Here is a 17,120-nt window from a genome sequence, read left to right on the forward strand (position 1 = left end):
TACTTCAGCTAATGAGATTCAGATCCCTCTAAAAATCATATGTAAAAATACATTAAATGCATACATTAAACATACATAAAAGTCATACTGAAGCTTTAGCAGCATTTGTGGAGCAATGTTGTACTTTAAAGAAAATTCTGACTATACAACAGGGCTCAATTATTTCAGAAAACCTGAACCAAAAAAATGCCTCCCTAGAGTATCTTTCATGGCTAGATTCTATGTATATATGTACTGTAGTTAGGCATCTATGTATACAGCTATGACAACTATTTTACTTTCACAAGAACCTTGTAGTGTAGTTCAAGATGAGAGATAATGACTGAGTCATGATTTATACTAGATAATATTCTGTATCTCTGAAATAAATTTACTTTATTACTCTTAAGTCCCAAGGAGACTTCTAAAGTGACTTCCAGTTAGAAATCTGAAAGCAGGAATAAAAGAGCAATAAAACAAGCAAATCAATAAAATAAGAACAACAGCATTTTCAGCATTAAAGCAGAAATTTAAAATGAATAAATCAAAAGGTGTAAAGAACTTGGACAACCGTGGTCACTTACAATTTTTCTGGATGTAGCATTTCAAAGCCAACATCCCAAAACTGAAGAGATCTGTGTTTTATTTCACCTCCAAGGGGTGGGAGGGAAGAAAAGCTTATTTATGGGTAGATTGATGTTTTAGAAAGTACCCAATATCTGGTAGCCAGCACTTGAGACGTTTTCCTTTTCAAATTCATTACACAGATAAGTATGGAGATATATATGTCATTTGTATAGGCTGGTCTTAGAGAACCAAGACAGCTGAGATCATAATGCTGCTGTTCTGATCCAGTGGAGATTTGTAGGTTAGTAATAGACTCCTTTCTTGGGAAAAAAAACTGATGCAGAACACTCAAAAATTGCTTGAGATTTTTATTCAGGTTTAAAATTATAAAATACGGTATGCTTAGAGTATAGATGTGGTCCCAGTTACTGTAAACCACAGTAAAATACATGCAGTGGCATTCTGATGGTGCTACTGCTGAAGTAAGTATTTCCTCAGCTCTCATACTGTTTGTTGGAGCATTCTGCTTCAGTTCTCTGAACATCAGTTATAAGATAGTATTTAATATTTCTTAATAATACATCTTTCAAATAACATATTTAAGCTGTGTGTCTGTTTTCTTCCTTCCTTCCTTCCTTCCTTCCTTCCTTCCTTCCTTCCTTCCTTCCTTCCTTCCTTCCTTCCTTCCTTCCTTCCTTCCTTCCTTCCTTCCTTCCTTCCTCCCTCCCTCCCTCCCTCCCTCTCTCTCTCTCTCTCTCTCTCTCATAGTGCCTGGAAATAGTGAACCCTTCATGGCCCCTGGACAAATGCCCAACAGTGGCATGCAGGATATGTACAGCCAGAGTCCCGCTGGAACCATGTCCAACATGGGCATAGGCCAACGCCAACAGTTTCCCTATGGAAGTGGTTATGACCGGAGGTGAGACCTTCATCAGCTTCAAAAGGCAGAGACTAATGGTGAAAAGATTCTGCATTGTCACTGTCATTCTAACAGACCATTTAGCTGAGACATTTAATGCTCTTCAGAAAATCAGCGAGAGCAAAACCACTAATAGAGACTGAGTCTATTTTGTGCAAGAACTAATAAGCAAGGGTGTGATGAATAAGGAGTCACCTTGTCTATAGAGGCCTACATTTGATGTGTTTTTGCTTAATCAGAGTTCAGCATACTACAGAATGTGTGTGTATATATGTTTAATGAACCAGCCTCTGGGAAATTGCACCTTTCACTGATGGTTTTGTGCTGTCCTTTGCAGAGGAGTACATAAAAAGAATAGATCCTCATTTCCAGGATGGTCATCTAATACACCCCAGCCTCAATAAAGTCACACACTGTTCCTTAATTGGGGCAGAGTGGGGATACATGTATAGATATATTCAGTTGTATATCTCATTCAAATAGTTAAGTGTCCATCCCAATATAGATATCATCCATCCTTGTAGCATTACTTTCAACTGGATGCATATCCTCATTCACATTGTGACCCAACACACATAACTACATGTGATTGGATTTAACATATTCTGGTATGCAGGCAAGCAATACATTCACCAATGTAGAAGGGCAACACTGGATTCATCTGGTAGATAACAGGGATATATTCCTCCCCATCCCACCCCACACCCAATTCAAACATAAGGCAGTGGGAGAGCTTTGTTCTGTGCTAGCAGCACAATGCCATATCCAGATAGATAAATAGATAGATATAAAGGCGGGTGGGGGGAGAGTTGATAGGCTGGAATTCAGTGGAGAGGAAATCCTTTTTGGAAAAGCAAATTGCTCCACCCCCAAAAGGGTAGAGGGTTGGAGAACAATGGCTGCAGAACCATGATAAAATGCACAGAATAGCAAAACCATTTTTGTTCTCTTCAAAAATAATACCATTTACAGTAAAGTTCAACCCACCTAAAAATTAGTGCTACACCAGTAAATGTAAACCCCTTGCCATTTTTCAGTATTCTGAGAAAAACAAGGCATGTAGAATGTGTTTTTCTCTGAAGCCTGGCAATATGAGCTTTCTGGTTTAGCATTATCTATGTGCTAGAAAAGCAACACAATATATTGTCAGTTTGGCTCAGTAGCTGAAGTGTCTTCTTCCTTACTGATAACAAAACTTTTGAAAAATGCTACTAAGAAAATTGACAGCAAAAAAAGACCATTGTAGATATACATTAAACAATAACATTTGCTGAAACAATAGAGGAGGCTTTATGTCACCTTACTTTACTAAAAAGATAAATAGTGAATTAAATTCAGTTTCTACCACTGATCCCAGAAAAGAAGTCCTTGAAGGGCCAGAAGATACTGAATTATTTTGAAACTCAGAATATTAGCAATTCCATGGGTTTTTAAAGCAAAAGTTGCTAAAATGAAGTCAGTTTCAAAACATTTTAATTTGTCATGTAAATATAGCCTCTAAGGACCATAACACATTAATATGACTTTGACTTTAAGAAAAAAGCAATCACAGTATTTTAAGAAAGAGAATTACTGTAGAGAATAAGGAAGATGATGTTGAGAGAGAGATGTAAGGTCCATTGCCAAGGCGACAAGGGGTGAAACATTCACCCCTTTAAGTTCATAACATTCAGAAGCAGCTCAGACAGATACCTCCCTAATTCACTGAACTGTAAGAAAGGGAGGAGGTAACAACACAATGAGACTTGCAAGATTGAGATCAACCCTAGGTAGACCAGACCAAGAAGTCAACTCCACAGCAAGACTAAAACTACTTTTATTGAGATTGACTATAATAACAGAATCTTGCAAGTCTGATTGTGTTGTACCTCCTCCCCTTATAGTTCAGTGAATTAGAGAGGTGTCTATCTGAGCCACTTCTGAACATTATCTGGACATTCTGAACTTAAAATATGTTTTACCCCTTGTCACCTTGGCAGTGGGGCTTGCATATCTCCATCAAGGTCATCCTCTTTACTCTCTACAATTACTTACTAGTTATTAATTACATAGAATCATAAGTAAGTTTCACAAATAGTTATGAAACTTGCAATCGTGTAGTTCTTTATTCATCAGGCTAAATTTACAAACAATAGCTGCATGAAGTAACATTTAAAATTGTATTCATCAAAAAGACAGACTGCAATGGCCTATAAAACATTTTCAGTCTCAGAAAAAGTGTTGGAATTCCCATAAGTCTTTTATTTTAATTCACCAGACTTGGAGAATAAGTGCTTTTTACAGTGTGAGGTTTCCTTTGTCATTTTTAGGTCGGATCATGGGCTGGGTCCTGAAGGCAGTATGGGAGCACCTGGTCAAAGCAACATGGTGCCTTCAAACAGTGACCCAAGCATGTACTCTCCTAACTGTTATCCTGGGCAACAAAGGTGAATAATTTAATCTGTTTAAAATACCTGTGTTAACCAGATAATTTTAAATCTTAAGGGCTACTGGATAGGAGGTGCAATTTGCTATACTGGATTGCTGTACTGTGTTTTTCATGCTCTCGGATCTTCTGCAAGATACTGGCATAAGCTCCTTGAGAATAATGATGGTTGTATGGCTGCAATGTTGTTAGATGGTTTTATGCTTTGGTTTATTTAATTTTTGGATTCTAGCAATGGATTCACTTGAAATGTATAGAGAACTTCAGATTACAGCATTTTTACAGATTATAAAACCATTCAGTACAGAATACTTTTCTCAATCTTTTACTTTAAATTCACTTGTAAAACAGGTTCTCAGTTGTTTCTTTGTTGATGTCTCTTCATAGATAAATTAATTGAACATGTGCTGAAATACAGGTTGCTGTCTCCTCTAGAACCTTAAAGCAAATTCGTTTCACATATTGCTCTACAGTTATAACATCAGAGTTTCTCTAACCTAATTTAACTAACCTAATTTAAACCATGTATATTTTTAGTGACAAAGTAGATCACTGAAGTTCTTGAATTACAATTACTTTCACTTTTAGCAGGTTTCACCACTACAGACCACTAGGGAATATAGATTTTTATAGAAGTATTATAAAACCACTATACGTGTATCTAAGCAATGCAGTTTCTATGATAATATTACATGTATTCAGACATACAAACACTGGCATCTCATAGTTACAGAACCAGAATCAGCAGACTTTCTAGGAGCTTCTTGCTTAAGATTGTAAGGAAGGCATGGAAGATAATAACAATAGCAGAGAGAAAAGAAAAGATAGGGAGGGGGCAAGGGAAGGTTATGTCATAGCATGTGCTAAGTACTTCATTTACAGTACTTAGGTATAAACTGTACACCATGCAAAACAAGTGAAGAGGGGAAAGAAGAGGAGAAGCCGAGAACTGTCTCCTGTAATTGGCAACAGAAGTCTATTATATCCAAGGCTGGATTAATTAGAAATACTGAAAATGAAATTGAGAAATTTGCTCCCTTTTCTCCCATGGTAATGCATTATCTTTTAAATATAAAGGCATATGTTTCAGGAGTAGCACACAGAGTGGCATGTGTAACCAAAGCCCTCCATTCTCCCTTGCCCCATTTCTTTGTATTTTTCTGCTGTACTGTTGTGACACTTCTGATTATGGTATTTGTGCTGTTACCCAATCGCACAAATATGATATCCTGGATGAGCTCATGGTGCTTACACCCAACGCTAAATGCGTATTTATTTATTTATTTATTTATTTATTTTTATTTATTTATATTTGCTTAAAATCATGCATTTTGGCGTAGGAGAATTCGATTATTTAAATGTCACATTGTAGGAACAAATGTAAAAGTTTTATCCATTTGGATAAAATGTATTAAAAATTTATCCATTTGGATAAATATATTAAGAGAGTGCTTTACTCCATCCCAGGTAAGTTTGAAGCTGCGTCTAAAGCTCTTGAGTTTGGAGCCTGATACATAATAAGCTCATTTAAACAATTTAGAAGACTGATTCTTACCTGGATTTATTACTTATGTTTGTGATCCAGTTACTGTTACCATTGCTTTACATTTCATTATTGCTTTCTATTCCAGTTCAATTATATATCCACCTCAGATTTTTAATCTTTTTTTAAATCTGATATTAGAATGGCTATTAGGTCATGTATTACTCCTTTATACATAAATCATTTTAAAACTGTAACACTTTGGCAATATTAGATAATCATGTATTGTTGCCAAGATTCTGAATTTCAAGCACAGAATCTGCTTCAACCAGTCAGTTGTATTTCTTCTCAGTTACTATACGTTGGTCAGATGCTTTTGATTTAAAGCTTAAACATTGCCAAGTGAGATTCAAGGACATGGGATCATAGACTACTAGTACCAATTCATTCATCTGAAGAAATGTGAAACATGCCTGAATCCAGGGCACATTATTTTTTTATCTGAAATGGTAAACACATTCAATCCTGAGAACAGAGACGTCATTTTTTTTTTTTTTAACAATATTGGAACGTTATCCCATAAAAGAGTAGAAAAAGATTCTAAGACAGAGTGATCACTGATCTACTCAGCTACATTTGTACAGAATAAAATTGAGTGGAACTCTAAATGTAATCCAAAATTAAAACCACTTCATTTAAAACATACTACATATTGCTCTAGACATTTGATATGAAAAAAGAGGATGCCGTTTGGAGATTTCCAGGCTTCGTGAAGGAAAGAAACCTTTTAATGGGACAATGACGTTTCAATATTTTGATGAATTTGGGAAATCATAAGCACTAATGTATAGCTTATATACTTCATTGCAGGCATGAACCATATGGACAGCAGTATCCAATGCAAGCGCCACCTTCTGGACAACCACCTTATGGAGGACACCAGCCAGGAATGTTTCCACAGCAGCAGGTAAACACCAAGTGTTATAGTATTCCTTTTGCAAAATTCATTCTAGAAATACAAGCATTTGACACTGGCAAAAAGAGTAAATAGTGGACATGTTTGCTACTTATGAGAATTTTGTATTTGTATCCTTTTATATGGAATGTTTCTTAACTGCAGTCAGCTAATGTCATGAATGATACAGAACATTCAATAAAACAATGCTGTTTTATTGACTAAGAAGTTAATGAGAAAGCATAGGTAATAAGACGTATCCCAAATAGACCTATATGTAATGGGAAAAAGGAAGAGGGAAAAGATTGTAGGACCACAGAATTGTAAAGTTGGAAGGGACTACAAGGATTAGCTAGTCGAATTCTCTGCAGTGTGCAGGAAAACCAGTTAAACCAGTGTTGTCTAAACTTGGGCACTTTAAGATGAGTGGACTTCAACTCCCAGAATTCCCCAGCCAGCCATGGGAGTTGAAGTCCACTCATCTTAAAGTGGCCAAGTTTGGACAACACTGAGTTAAACCAACCATAAGAAACGGCTGACCAGCCTCTTACAAATCTCCAGGCATGGGAAACCCACAGCCTTCACAGGCAGACTGTTTCACTGTTGTATAAAAGCAGAAAGGAAGATAAATCCACCTTCTTATTTAAACTTCTAAGGATATTGTAACTAGGGAGAAGGGAACACAACTAAGTGAATCTGCAGGAGTTGTCATCACCTCTCCTCCATAATTTTTTTTTTTTTTTTATCTGCACTCAGTCGTTACCGACTCTGCAGTGACTGCTTTTTTTGGACGAGTCCTTTGCAGTTTTCAAGGCAAGGTGTTTCGGAAGTGGTTTGCCAGTGCCTCCTTCCTAGAGCAGAGCCCAGCTGGCGAGCGCAGGAGGCGGGGTTTCCGTTGCTTCGCGCCTTTTTCGGGCGAGCGCGGTTTCACGCTACCGGCAACTGCTCCCGACTCCTTTTCGCAAGGCACGCCGCCAGTATTTTTCCTCCCACCGGAGTGAGAGTACCCATTTATCTACTCACGTGAGTTTTCGAACTGTTGGGTTGACAGGAACTGGGGGAGGAAGCAGGAGCTCACTCTGCTACGCTAAGGCTGGGCTCGAACCGCTGAAGTGTCGACCATTTCTGCCCGGCAACTTTCAGCGTCATTAAGCTGCTGCACCACCATGTCCTTCTCCATAATAGGACAGAATAATTACTGTTGAGGAAGCCTTTGCTCCACAGCACTCAGATTTTATTTATCTGTTTGATTCGTAGCTTTCCTAATAACATTCCAAAGTAGCTTATTGGTAATTAAAAATAAGTGGAACCTACAACAAAATTATGTAATGAGGATTTATCTTTTTCGGGGTCTCATTTAGCTAACAAGCCATGTTTCTTCTAGAGTTCTCCACTTCATTCCTCCTTCTGGTTTATCATTTCCTCCCCTAATAGACTGTTGGCATTCTGTACCTACACAGTATGCTCTCCCTTTCAGAGTTTTGCCATCCCTGTAGGATTTCTTTTCTATTTCTTTTCTATTTAAAAAAAAACAAAAAGTATTTCTGCTATCTGAAGAATTCTGTGGACCTGCTGATAGCGCCCTCTGGTATGTGATTGGCAACACTTCATGAAATATGTGCCAAAGGGAAACACGTCAGATTTCATGATACTTTATAATAGAGAGTCTTTTTCTTTCTACTCTGAAATGTTCATATACTGTTTAATGTTTGATATACAAATAATATGCCTAGATTGTTCATATTTTCCATTTTTTCTGTTTTGCTTGTTGTTGCATATTATTAATTATGTTCCTCTGTTTTCTATTTTTGTTTATAGTTTGTTTTGGAATGTTCTTGTAGTTGGAATTTGTATTTTTGTGTATTTTTCAAAATAAATAAATAGTGTTATTGGCAATATTTGGCCACATAAGGATCATCACATGGAAAATGTTTTTTAATATATATAAGCATTCCATTTATATATCGATCACTTTCAAAATATTTAAATCAATCCACTAACACATCTCCATGTAGAACAGCAATCAAATATTATAATCAGTGCCACACAGAAGTACTTTTTTAGTATTTTTTTATTCTTAAATTGCAAAATGATAATGATACTGATCAAGACCTAAGAGCATCAGAGAAGATTCTAGGTTTACCTTAGGGTTTCTTAAATAAACCTTTCATCCCCAAACTATGAATGCTTTTATTCATGTTATACATTGATATGGATATGATTTCCAATACCTAAGTGTTTTTTTTTTAATGTAAGAAAGAAAAGATATTTTCTTTTACTGTTCTCAGAATAATGAGTTCATAGTTAATGGAGAAAAAAAAATCATCATTCAGAATGTTAAACAGAAGTCTAAAAACATCTTAACTAATAAATACATTTTTATCAAACTTTCTGATCCCAATTCCAAAATTTAATACCTGGAAAAGAAATATTAAGACATTTAATTGTAATATAATAATTAAATCAAAACAATTTCTAAAATGAAAGTATTGCTTCGTTTTAGTCCTATAGTCATAATCATAGAGCCTGACACTAAAATCTTTATTCATTTTAAATGTTGTATACCTCAGATGGACAAAATTTTAACCACTTTATGAATATTTATTCAAATAATTAAAAAGTCACTGTACATCTATCAAAACACTAATGAAAATAAAGATGATTATTTCTATTTAAAATCTCAATAGTAAATATATTGTAATTTTTCTACCATACCAATGCATAAGATAGAAAAAAAAATAACATAAAATGTTATTTTAAACCTTGGGTGTCCTTTTTTTTTCAGAACTACAAACGCCATATGGATGGCATGTATGGGCCTCCAGCAAAACGTCATGATGGAGATATGTTTAACATGCAGTATGGAAACCAACAGCAGGATATGTTTAACCAGTACAGCAGTGCTTATGCTGGACCAGACAGGAGACCCATGCAGGGACAGTATCCATATCCTTATAACAGGGAGAGGATGCAGGGTCCTGGACAAATGCAACAACATGGAATACCTCCTCAGATGATTGGTGGCCCTATGCAGTCATCAGCTTCCAGTGAAAGCCCCCAACAGAATATGTGGCCCACAAGAAATGATATGTCTTACCCATATCAGAACAGGCAAGGTCCTGGGGGCCCTGCACAGGCCCCACCTTATCCAGGGATGAACCGTACTGAAGATATGATGGTACCTGACCAGAGAATAAACCATGAAAGCCAGTGGCCTTCTCATGTCAACCAGAGACAGCCTTCTTACATGTCATCCTCTGCTTCCATGCAGCCTATCACTCGACCTCCTCAGTCATCCTATCAGACGCCACCATCAATGCCAAACCACATATCTCGAGCTCCAAGCCCTGCATCTTTCCCACGCTCTCATGAAAATCGTATGTCTCCCAGTAAATCTCCTTTCCTATCCTCTATGAAGATGCCAAAAGTTATGCCTGCTCTTCCGGGCTCACAGGTCACAGGTCCTCCAACACAGCCACCACCACCTATCAGGCGGGAAGTCACTTTTCCTCCAGGTTCAGTAGAAGCATCCCAACCAGTCTTAAAACCAAGACGAAAGATTACCTCAAAAGATATTGGTAAGTCTTACTATCATCCTTATAGAGGAAGAGACTTTTCAACAATAATTCTGTAGAGCTTGCATTTACATTAATTCACTTGAGAGATTAGTTTTATTAAATTGAAGCTGTGCTCAGAGTTCTTTCATGGCAGAAAGAATGATTTATGTATCATCAATTAATAAAATACAAATAAATACTGAATATTTATTTCAGTAAAATAAGAGCTCTTATATTAGATGCAGTCTTCCAAATCTGTTTTGTTCCTCCCTGAAAGAAGCAAGCAAGCTAGATAGAGAGATGAATGTTGGTGTTGCAAAAGGCACAATAGATTGTATTATTTTAAGATGACATTGTTCTTATTGTATACTTTCATAGTGCTTTGCATTGTTTATAATTAAACTAGACCATGCTCATGGTCTCAAACCAAAAGTCTGAGTTCACATACAATGCATCCTACAGCTAGTAACTCTTAAACAATCAGCTCCATTGAAATTTAACTTGAAAACTCTCCTTCTACTATAGGAGAAAGTTGTTAATGGAATAGTAACTGTTGATAAAAGGAAGCAATTAAAACATATGTAAAGGCTGGGGAAGTTTGTCTTGGGGCAGTATAGCAGAATTGTTACTTGGAAAATGGATCTATGAGATATGATATTAACATATTCTGGACATGCTGATCAGTCATCTTTGTTGAAAGTTAGCAAAGATAGTCTTATTGAACTGATATATGCCCCCCTTTACTGGAGTTGCTGATAAATAGTATCTAGTTGCATGTTACAGAGACATACAGTGATGTTTGAACATCACTCAAGATGTAAATAATATTCTTCTATTGGCACCTCTCCTTCCCTAAGAGGAAACCCAAGGTACTCTAGGAGAATTAGTTTCCTATGGAGGAAAAGATACTAGCAGGGTTTTTTTAATTCTATTTTGCTTTGGTTCTTTATAGTGGGCATTGTAAGAGTGCAGAAGCAAGCATAATTTTTATTTTTCTGAAGAAGAAGAAACTAATACAGTAGTGGTGATGTATCCCCTGTCAACCTCTTCCACTGGTGTTATAAAGCTGTTTTTCTCAACACACTCCTACTCTAAAGGACAGGATGATCAACTGAGTTTTACAGAATTAAAACCAAACATTTCATCAGAATATATACAAATAGTTTTCACTGCGCACCACAAAGCATGTGTGACACACATACATATATATTCCTGAATTAGCTGAGATAAAGACAACTACCAGCCTTACTGTCTCTGTCAATTTCCCAGGTTTTAGAGAGGGTCATAACTTTAATTTCACAACAGTTTCAAAATATCGGTCTAGCTCTTTTCACATGAATATATAGTAGGGCTGTACAAGCATCAGAAATGATTTGGAAATACTTTGGAACTTGTGTAAGTACAGCACCTCTCTGCTCTTTAATAAAGCAAATATGTCTGTTTTCAGGCTTCAGATGCTGCTGCGTTAAAAGTTGGTTTAATGAGTATGCTCATTAAAACAGTGAATTTTTTTTTTTACAGTGGATTTGTTTATCATTTGAAATCTGTCTTGCAGATTTCTTCTTGATGCATGCTTCCTTGCTTTATTTATTTGTTGTTTCCAGTGACTCCTGAGGCATGGCGAGTGATGATGTCTCTTAAATCGGGCCTTCTTGCTGAAAGTACTTGGGCGTTAGATACTATTAATATTCTTCTGTATGATGACAGTACAGTTGCTACTTTCAATCTCTCTCAGGTAGGTTGGTTGTTATTTTTCATCCAAGTGCCTTTCATTCCTTCGGTGGGTGGGTGGGTAGGGTCCTACTCTCCTTTCCAGTGCCTGAGCCATCCAACTCCCCTTAGGAGTAGGGCAAGTCCTCTGGAGGCCACAAAAGGTGTACAGCTCATAGGTGGTGGCTCAGTAACTGGTACAGTCCCATGTTCTCCTGTGGGGGGAGGCAAGGATGCACATTGTCATGCCACTCAGGACTGGTTTTCTTGCTCATCCCCAGCTGTTGCAGCAACCTGTGAATGTAGAGGCCATGGGTCTTGTTCTCACTGGTAAAGAAAAATAAAGTAGGGCAAAGAACTGAAACAGTTGGAAAAGGAGGGAAAGGCAGGTCTGGCTGTTGAGGGAGTCCAGGTTGTGTGGAGGAGGGTAGTGGAGTTGGTGGGTGTGTATTCTCTCCAGGGCAAAGCAAGGTCAGACTTGGAGGTGGAGCTATCTCCTCTCACCAGAAGCACCATCAGAATCTTCTAGACCTGCTGCTGGAGTTGCCCACTGTCTCTGCTATAGAACTAGGACCTTCAACAGTAAATCCAATCTACCATTCTAAAACCTCCTAATGTCATCTATCTTAATGAAAAGCATTGCATTTCTGGCTTCCTTGTTCCTCTAACATCACTGCCCCAAGTACTCCTGAGACGCAGGGAATTTCTAGAATTGACTGAAAAGGGGGTTTAAAGTTGCAAGAAGGTGAAAAGATTCCAAAAGCAGGAAACCAGTTTACATGAATAACTGTAACTGCAGGATCACATGTAAAGGTTCTCATGCTTTGTGGAGAAAAGGAATTTTCCTGGAAAAGAAAACTCATTTCACTTTACAATCACATGGACTAAAATGCTACTAAAAAGTAAAATTTTAAGGAACTCATAATTGTTAACTTTTTTAAAATCAGGGCACACAGTAAACCCTAATTCTAAATCTAATCTACAGATTACTGAACATCTATATTAAAAGTATTTAAAATATCTATATTAAAAGTTTTTGTTTTATGTGTAGATAGGAAGAAAGGTCTAACTGAACATTTTGAATCCTGGAAAGGGGAGACTGAAAATCTTTTTTTTTTTAAATCCTTTCTTATTACCACAATTCTTGTTCCTAATAGACTAAAATGTTCCTTTTACCATTTTTTCTGTTTTTCCTCCCTTTGTTTCCTCAGTTATCTGGTTTTCTTGAGCTGTTGGTGGAATATTTTAGAAAATGCCTGATTGATATTTTTGGGATCCTTATGGAATATGAAGTGGGACATCCGGGACCAAAACTGCAAGATCATACTTCATCTCAAAATGAGGATGGACAGTCTGCAATAGAGGATGTCAGAAAAGAGGAAGAAAACAATGATGAATGTATTGATTACTTTGATGAACTTGAAGATGAGGAGGAAGAAGAGGAAGAAGATGAAAATGAGAACACTGAAGAAGGGAAGAGCACTGTTGTTGCTCCACTTGGTGCCATTGTTGATCCAAGTGAGAGGCCAAAACAAGCCAGTAAGTTTGACAAGTTGCCAATAAAAATTGTGAAGAAAAACAACTTATTTGTTGTTGACCGATCTGACAGGCTGGGGCATGTTCAGGAATTCAACAGTGGGCTTCTTCACTGGCAACTTGGTGGGGGTGATACAACTGAACACATTCAGACCCACTTTGAGAGTAAGATGGAGATTCCTCCTCGCAGACGGCCATCTCTGTCAGTCTCCTCAGGTAAAAAGAAGAATGTGGAGGGGAAAGGAGAATCTGAGGAACAGCAAGACAAAAGCATATCAGCCACTATTGATGATGTCTTGTCAGCTCGTCCAGGAGCATTGTCTGAAGACTCAGACTCTAATTCTCAGACAGATAGCAGTAAATTTCCATTTGGGATCCATCAAGTCAAAAGTCATCGGAATATCAAGCTGCTGGAAGATGAGCCACGGAGTCGAGATGAAACTCCTCTATGCACCATTAATCACTGGCAAGATTCTTTGGCCAAGCGTTGCATCTGTGTGTCAAATATTGTCCGCAGCTTATCTTTTGTGCCTGGCAATGATGTGGAAATGTCAAAACATCCAGGCTTGGTGCTAATCTTGGGAAAGTTGATTCTTCTCCATCATGAACACCCAGAAAGAAAGCGTGCACCACAGACATATGAAAAAGAGGAAGAAGTGGACAAAGGGGTGGCCTGCAGCAAGGATGAGTGGTGGTGGGACTGCCTTGAGGTCTTGAGGGATAATACATTGGTCACATTAGCCAACATTTCTGGGCAGCTAGACTTATCTGCTTATACAGAAAGCATCTGTTTGCCAATTTTGGATGGCTTACTGCACTGGATGGTGTGCCCATCTGCAGAGGCACAAGATCCTTTTCCAACTGTGGGGCCCAACTCAGTCCTTTCGCCTCAGAGACTTGTACTGGAAACCCTGTGTAAACTCAGTATCCAAGACAATAATGTGGACCTTATATTGGCCACTCCCCCATTCAGTCGTCAGGAGAAACTTTATGCTACTTTAGTTAGGTACGTTGGGGACCGCAAAAATCCTGTCTGCCGAGAAATGTCAATGGCGCTCTTATCCAACCTCGCCCGAGGGGACACGTTAGCGGCAAGGGCAATAGCCGTGCAGAAGGGAAGCATTGGAAACTTGATCAGCTTCCTTGAGGACGGGGTCACCATGGCCCAGTACCAGCAGAGCCAGCATAACCTTATGCACATGCAGCCTCCACCTCTGGAGCCCCCTAGTGTGGACATGATGTGTAGGGCAGCCAAGGCCTTGTTGGCCATGGCTCGGGTGGAGGAGAATCGCTCTGAATTTCTTTTACATGAGGGCCGCTTGCTGGATATCTCAATATCAGCTGTCCTGAACTCTCTGGTTGCATCTGTCATCTGTGATGTACTTTTTCAGATAGGGCAGTTATGACACAAGTGAGAAGCAAGCATGTGTGAGTGGAGATTAGAGGGTCACATATAACTGGCTGGTTTCTGTACCTGTTTATCCAGTGTAGGAAGAATGGGAAAAAAAAGAAAAGAAGAAGAAGAAAAAGAAGAAGAAGAAGAAGAAGAATCTTTGCTCCTCTGCCCCATTCACTATTTACCAATTGGGAATTTCAAAACATTCATTTGAACAGTTATGGAATTAATATTTGCTGTCTCTGTGCATAAGTACATCCTTTTATTTTATTTTTTTAACCAAAGTCTCTGTCTAGTACGTTCAAAGATCACACTTCTTTTTCATAGCTATCCTTGTCAGTGTTTGTTTTTTGTTTTTCCCATGTTTGAATCATATTTTTGGGGGAGGGGAAGCAACCTAGAGTTTGGGGTGTCAGAATATAGCAAAATATGATTTGATGTTGGAAGGAGAGGGCATGCCACTCTGAAATGCAAAAGTGGAAAAAATATGCTGAGTTAATGTGCTTTTTTTTTAAGAACAAAAGAAAGTCCAACCATCCTTACTGCCGTTGCCCAAAGCGCTGTGTGCAATAGAAGAATGATAGTGATGTAGGTGTAGCGGATCAAGGAAGGGGGTCAGTCCATCATCTGCCCACAACATTTTCTTGGTTTTTCTGCAGGAGAATGGTTACACTAGGCTAGGAGCAAAACCAATTCTTTAGGAAAGTAAAAACACAACTCTGAAGACGATCAACACAAATTGCTTCCTCACCAGAACTGTCACATCAGTATCTATTGTTTGACCTTCCACAATGACAGTTCATCACAATTCCTTTTAATCATTTTTTAATATTTTTTATTGCCTAAAGGCAGTGATGTATATAGAAGTTGTACATTAAACATACCCTCATCTTTTTTTAAAAAAAAAAACAAGTACAAGGATTTATTTTTTTTCATGATGTGGTAACTACAAAGTGATAGTAGACTTAATTTTATTATTATTATTATTGTTATTATTATTATTATTGTTATTATTATTATTATTATTATTTTCTTTGGGCCATAACTCCAAAAACTAAGAAAAAAACACCACGAGGGTAATGTACAAGTTTCTGTATGTATAAAGTCATGCTCTATTTCGGGAGAGCAATTGCTCACAACTTACTTTATAAATCAAGATGTGGAAATGGTTACGTATGGATTGATTTAAGAAAATGGTTACCAGTCTACAGGAAAAAAAAATACATATATGGGGAAAAAAAAGAAAACACAACTTCAAAGATTTTTCAGTGCAGAGAATACACATTTGTATTTCAAAATAATGTAGTTTAAAAAAAATACAAAAAAACTTGATGTAAATTCCTCCTTTTCCTCTGGCTTAATGAATATCATTTATTCAGTATAAAATCTTTATATGTTCCACATGTTAAGAATAAATGTACATTAAATCTTGTTAAGCACTGTGATGGGTGTTCTTGAATAATGTTCTCATTTCATCATGAAATCGGACCATTTCAGTCAGTGATGGTGAAGGTTATGTTCTTCTGCCTACCAGTAACTGATCCTGGAGTTCATCTAGTGTTCAGATAACGCAACAAACAAAAACATTACATTTTCCTATCATTATTTATAATAAAGAAGACCATAGAAGAAGATGAGATTGCTAAATTTCACTGCGTCTACAAGAGTTGCTGCACTCAAGGTATATGTTTGAATAAAACTGTAAAAAATGGTAATCATAATTTGATTGAGTTAGCTTATATTTTCAGCTTGCTTGAGTTACATTTAGTATTATTTACTTATAAAATTAATAGTAATAGCTCTCCGGGCAATGTGCAGTAAAAACACAAAAACAATATTAAATATAATAATCCAGACAGTGACTAAAAGTGCCAGAGATTTAAAAACTGCAAGAGATAAAACTGATAAAGACACCGCATAGCAACAGAAGGGCTATTTTTCAAGAAGAGCTGGGAAAATTAAAGATCCCTTCCCCAGTGCTGGAAAGATAACAGCACAGATTCCTGGCAGGCCTGTCTGGGAAGGGAATTATCTAGCAAGGCTAGTGTTAGCCCCTCATCACGCCTCAACATACAGAAGTACGTGAGAGGAGCCTTTGCAGGACAGATGCTCCCCAGCAGCGCTAGGAAGTTTATAGAAATTAGTAACAACAACTGAAAGCATCCAGAATGTTTTAGTCACAGGAGTTCATTGCTCACAGTACCATAATGGCTATTGCATCCATTTTTTAATGGAAGAAAATAGATTCACACGCTTTCTCTTTTACATGTTGAACTTCCATTCTCTTCATGCAAATGAATGGGACAACTCCACATAAGACCTCCATGTGCAGATCGGAGTGCAGGCAGATCCCTTGACTGGGGTACTTAGCTGAACTGCATTATACTTCCAATCTTGATAATCATGGGGTTCAAGTCATAAATTACAGCAGCTGTGCTTTTCAATGCATTTTTTTCCCGTTGACCCAAAACATAAACTTCAAAGAATCTGTGGGATGTGGCCAAAGACAGGGTTCCTTTCTACTTTGGTATAATCAGCCTAGAAAGGAAACAACATTGTTCTGCTATCCATCTGTTGCTAGAGGAAGATGCAA

At 37.6% G+C, this 17,120-nt stretch overlaps 1 protein-coding gene across 15 annotated transcripts in view; it reads left to right on the top strand.

Annotated features, from left to right (window-relative positions):
• Window positions 1-15,963, top strand: part of ARID1B (AT-rich interaction domain 1B) — a 414,597-nt gene extending 398,634 nt beyond the window's left edge. For 9 of the 15 annotated variants that reach the window (XM_088142352.1, XM_088142353.1, XM_088142393.1 and 6 more), the window contains 6 exons: window positions 1,315-1,465; window positions 3,775-3,891; window positions 6,244-6,340; window positions 9,114-9,906; window positions 11,490-11,620; window positions 12,807-15,963. In XM_088142352.1, coding sequence (XP_087998478.1) covers window positions 1,315-1,465; window positions 3,775-3,891; window positions 6,244-6,340; window positions 9,114-9,906; window positions 11,490-11,620; window positions 12,807-14,537 — 3,020 coding nt within the window. In that variant the 3' untranslated portion in view covers window positions 14,538-15,963. The remainder of the gene's footprint in view (window positions 1-1,314; window positions 1,466-3,774; window positions 3,892-6,243; window positions 6,341-9,113; window positions 9,907-11,489; window positions 11,621-12,806) is intronic. The other 6 variants (XM_088142359.1, XM_088142398.1, XM_088142411.1 and 3 more) reach the window with 1 other exon arrangement.
• The last annotated feature ends 1,157 nt before the right edge of the window (window positions 15,964-17,120 follow it).

Source organism: Python bivittatus, unplaced genomic scaffold (assembly GCF_059951505.1).
Source record: "Python bivittatus isolate LINGU-HERP-01145 unplaced genomic scaffold, Pbiv_v1 ctg000020_np1212, whole genome shotgun sequence".
In the NCBI taxonomy this organism is placed as follows: Eukaryota; Metazoa; Chordata; class Lepidosauria; order Squamata; family Pythonidae; genus Python; species Python bivittatus.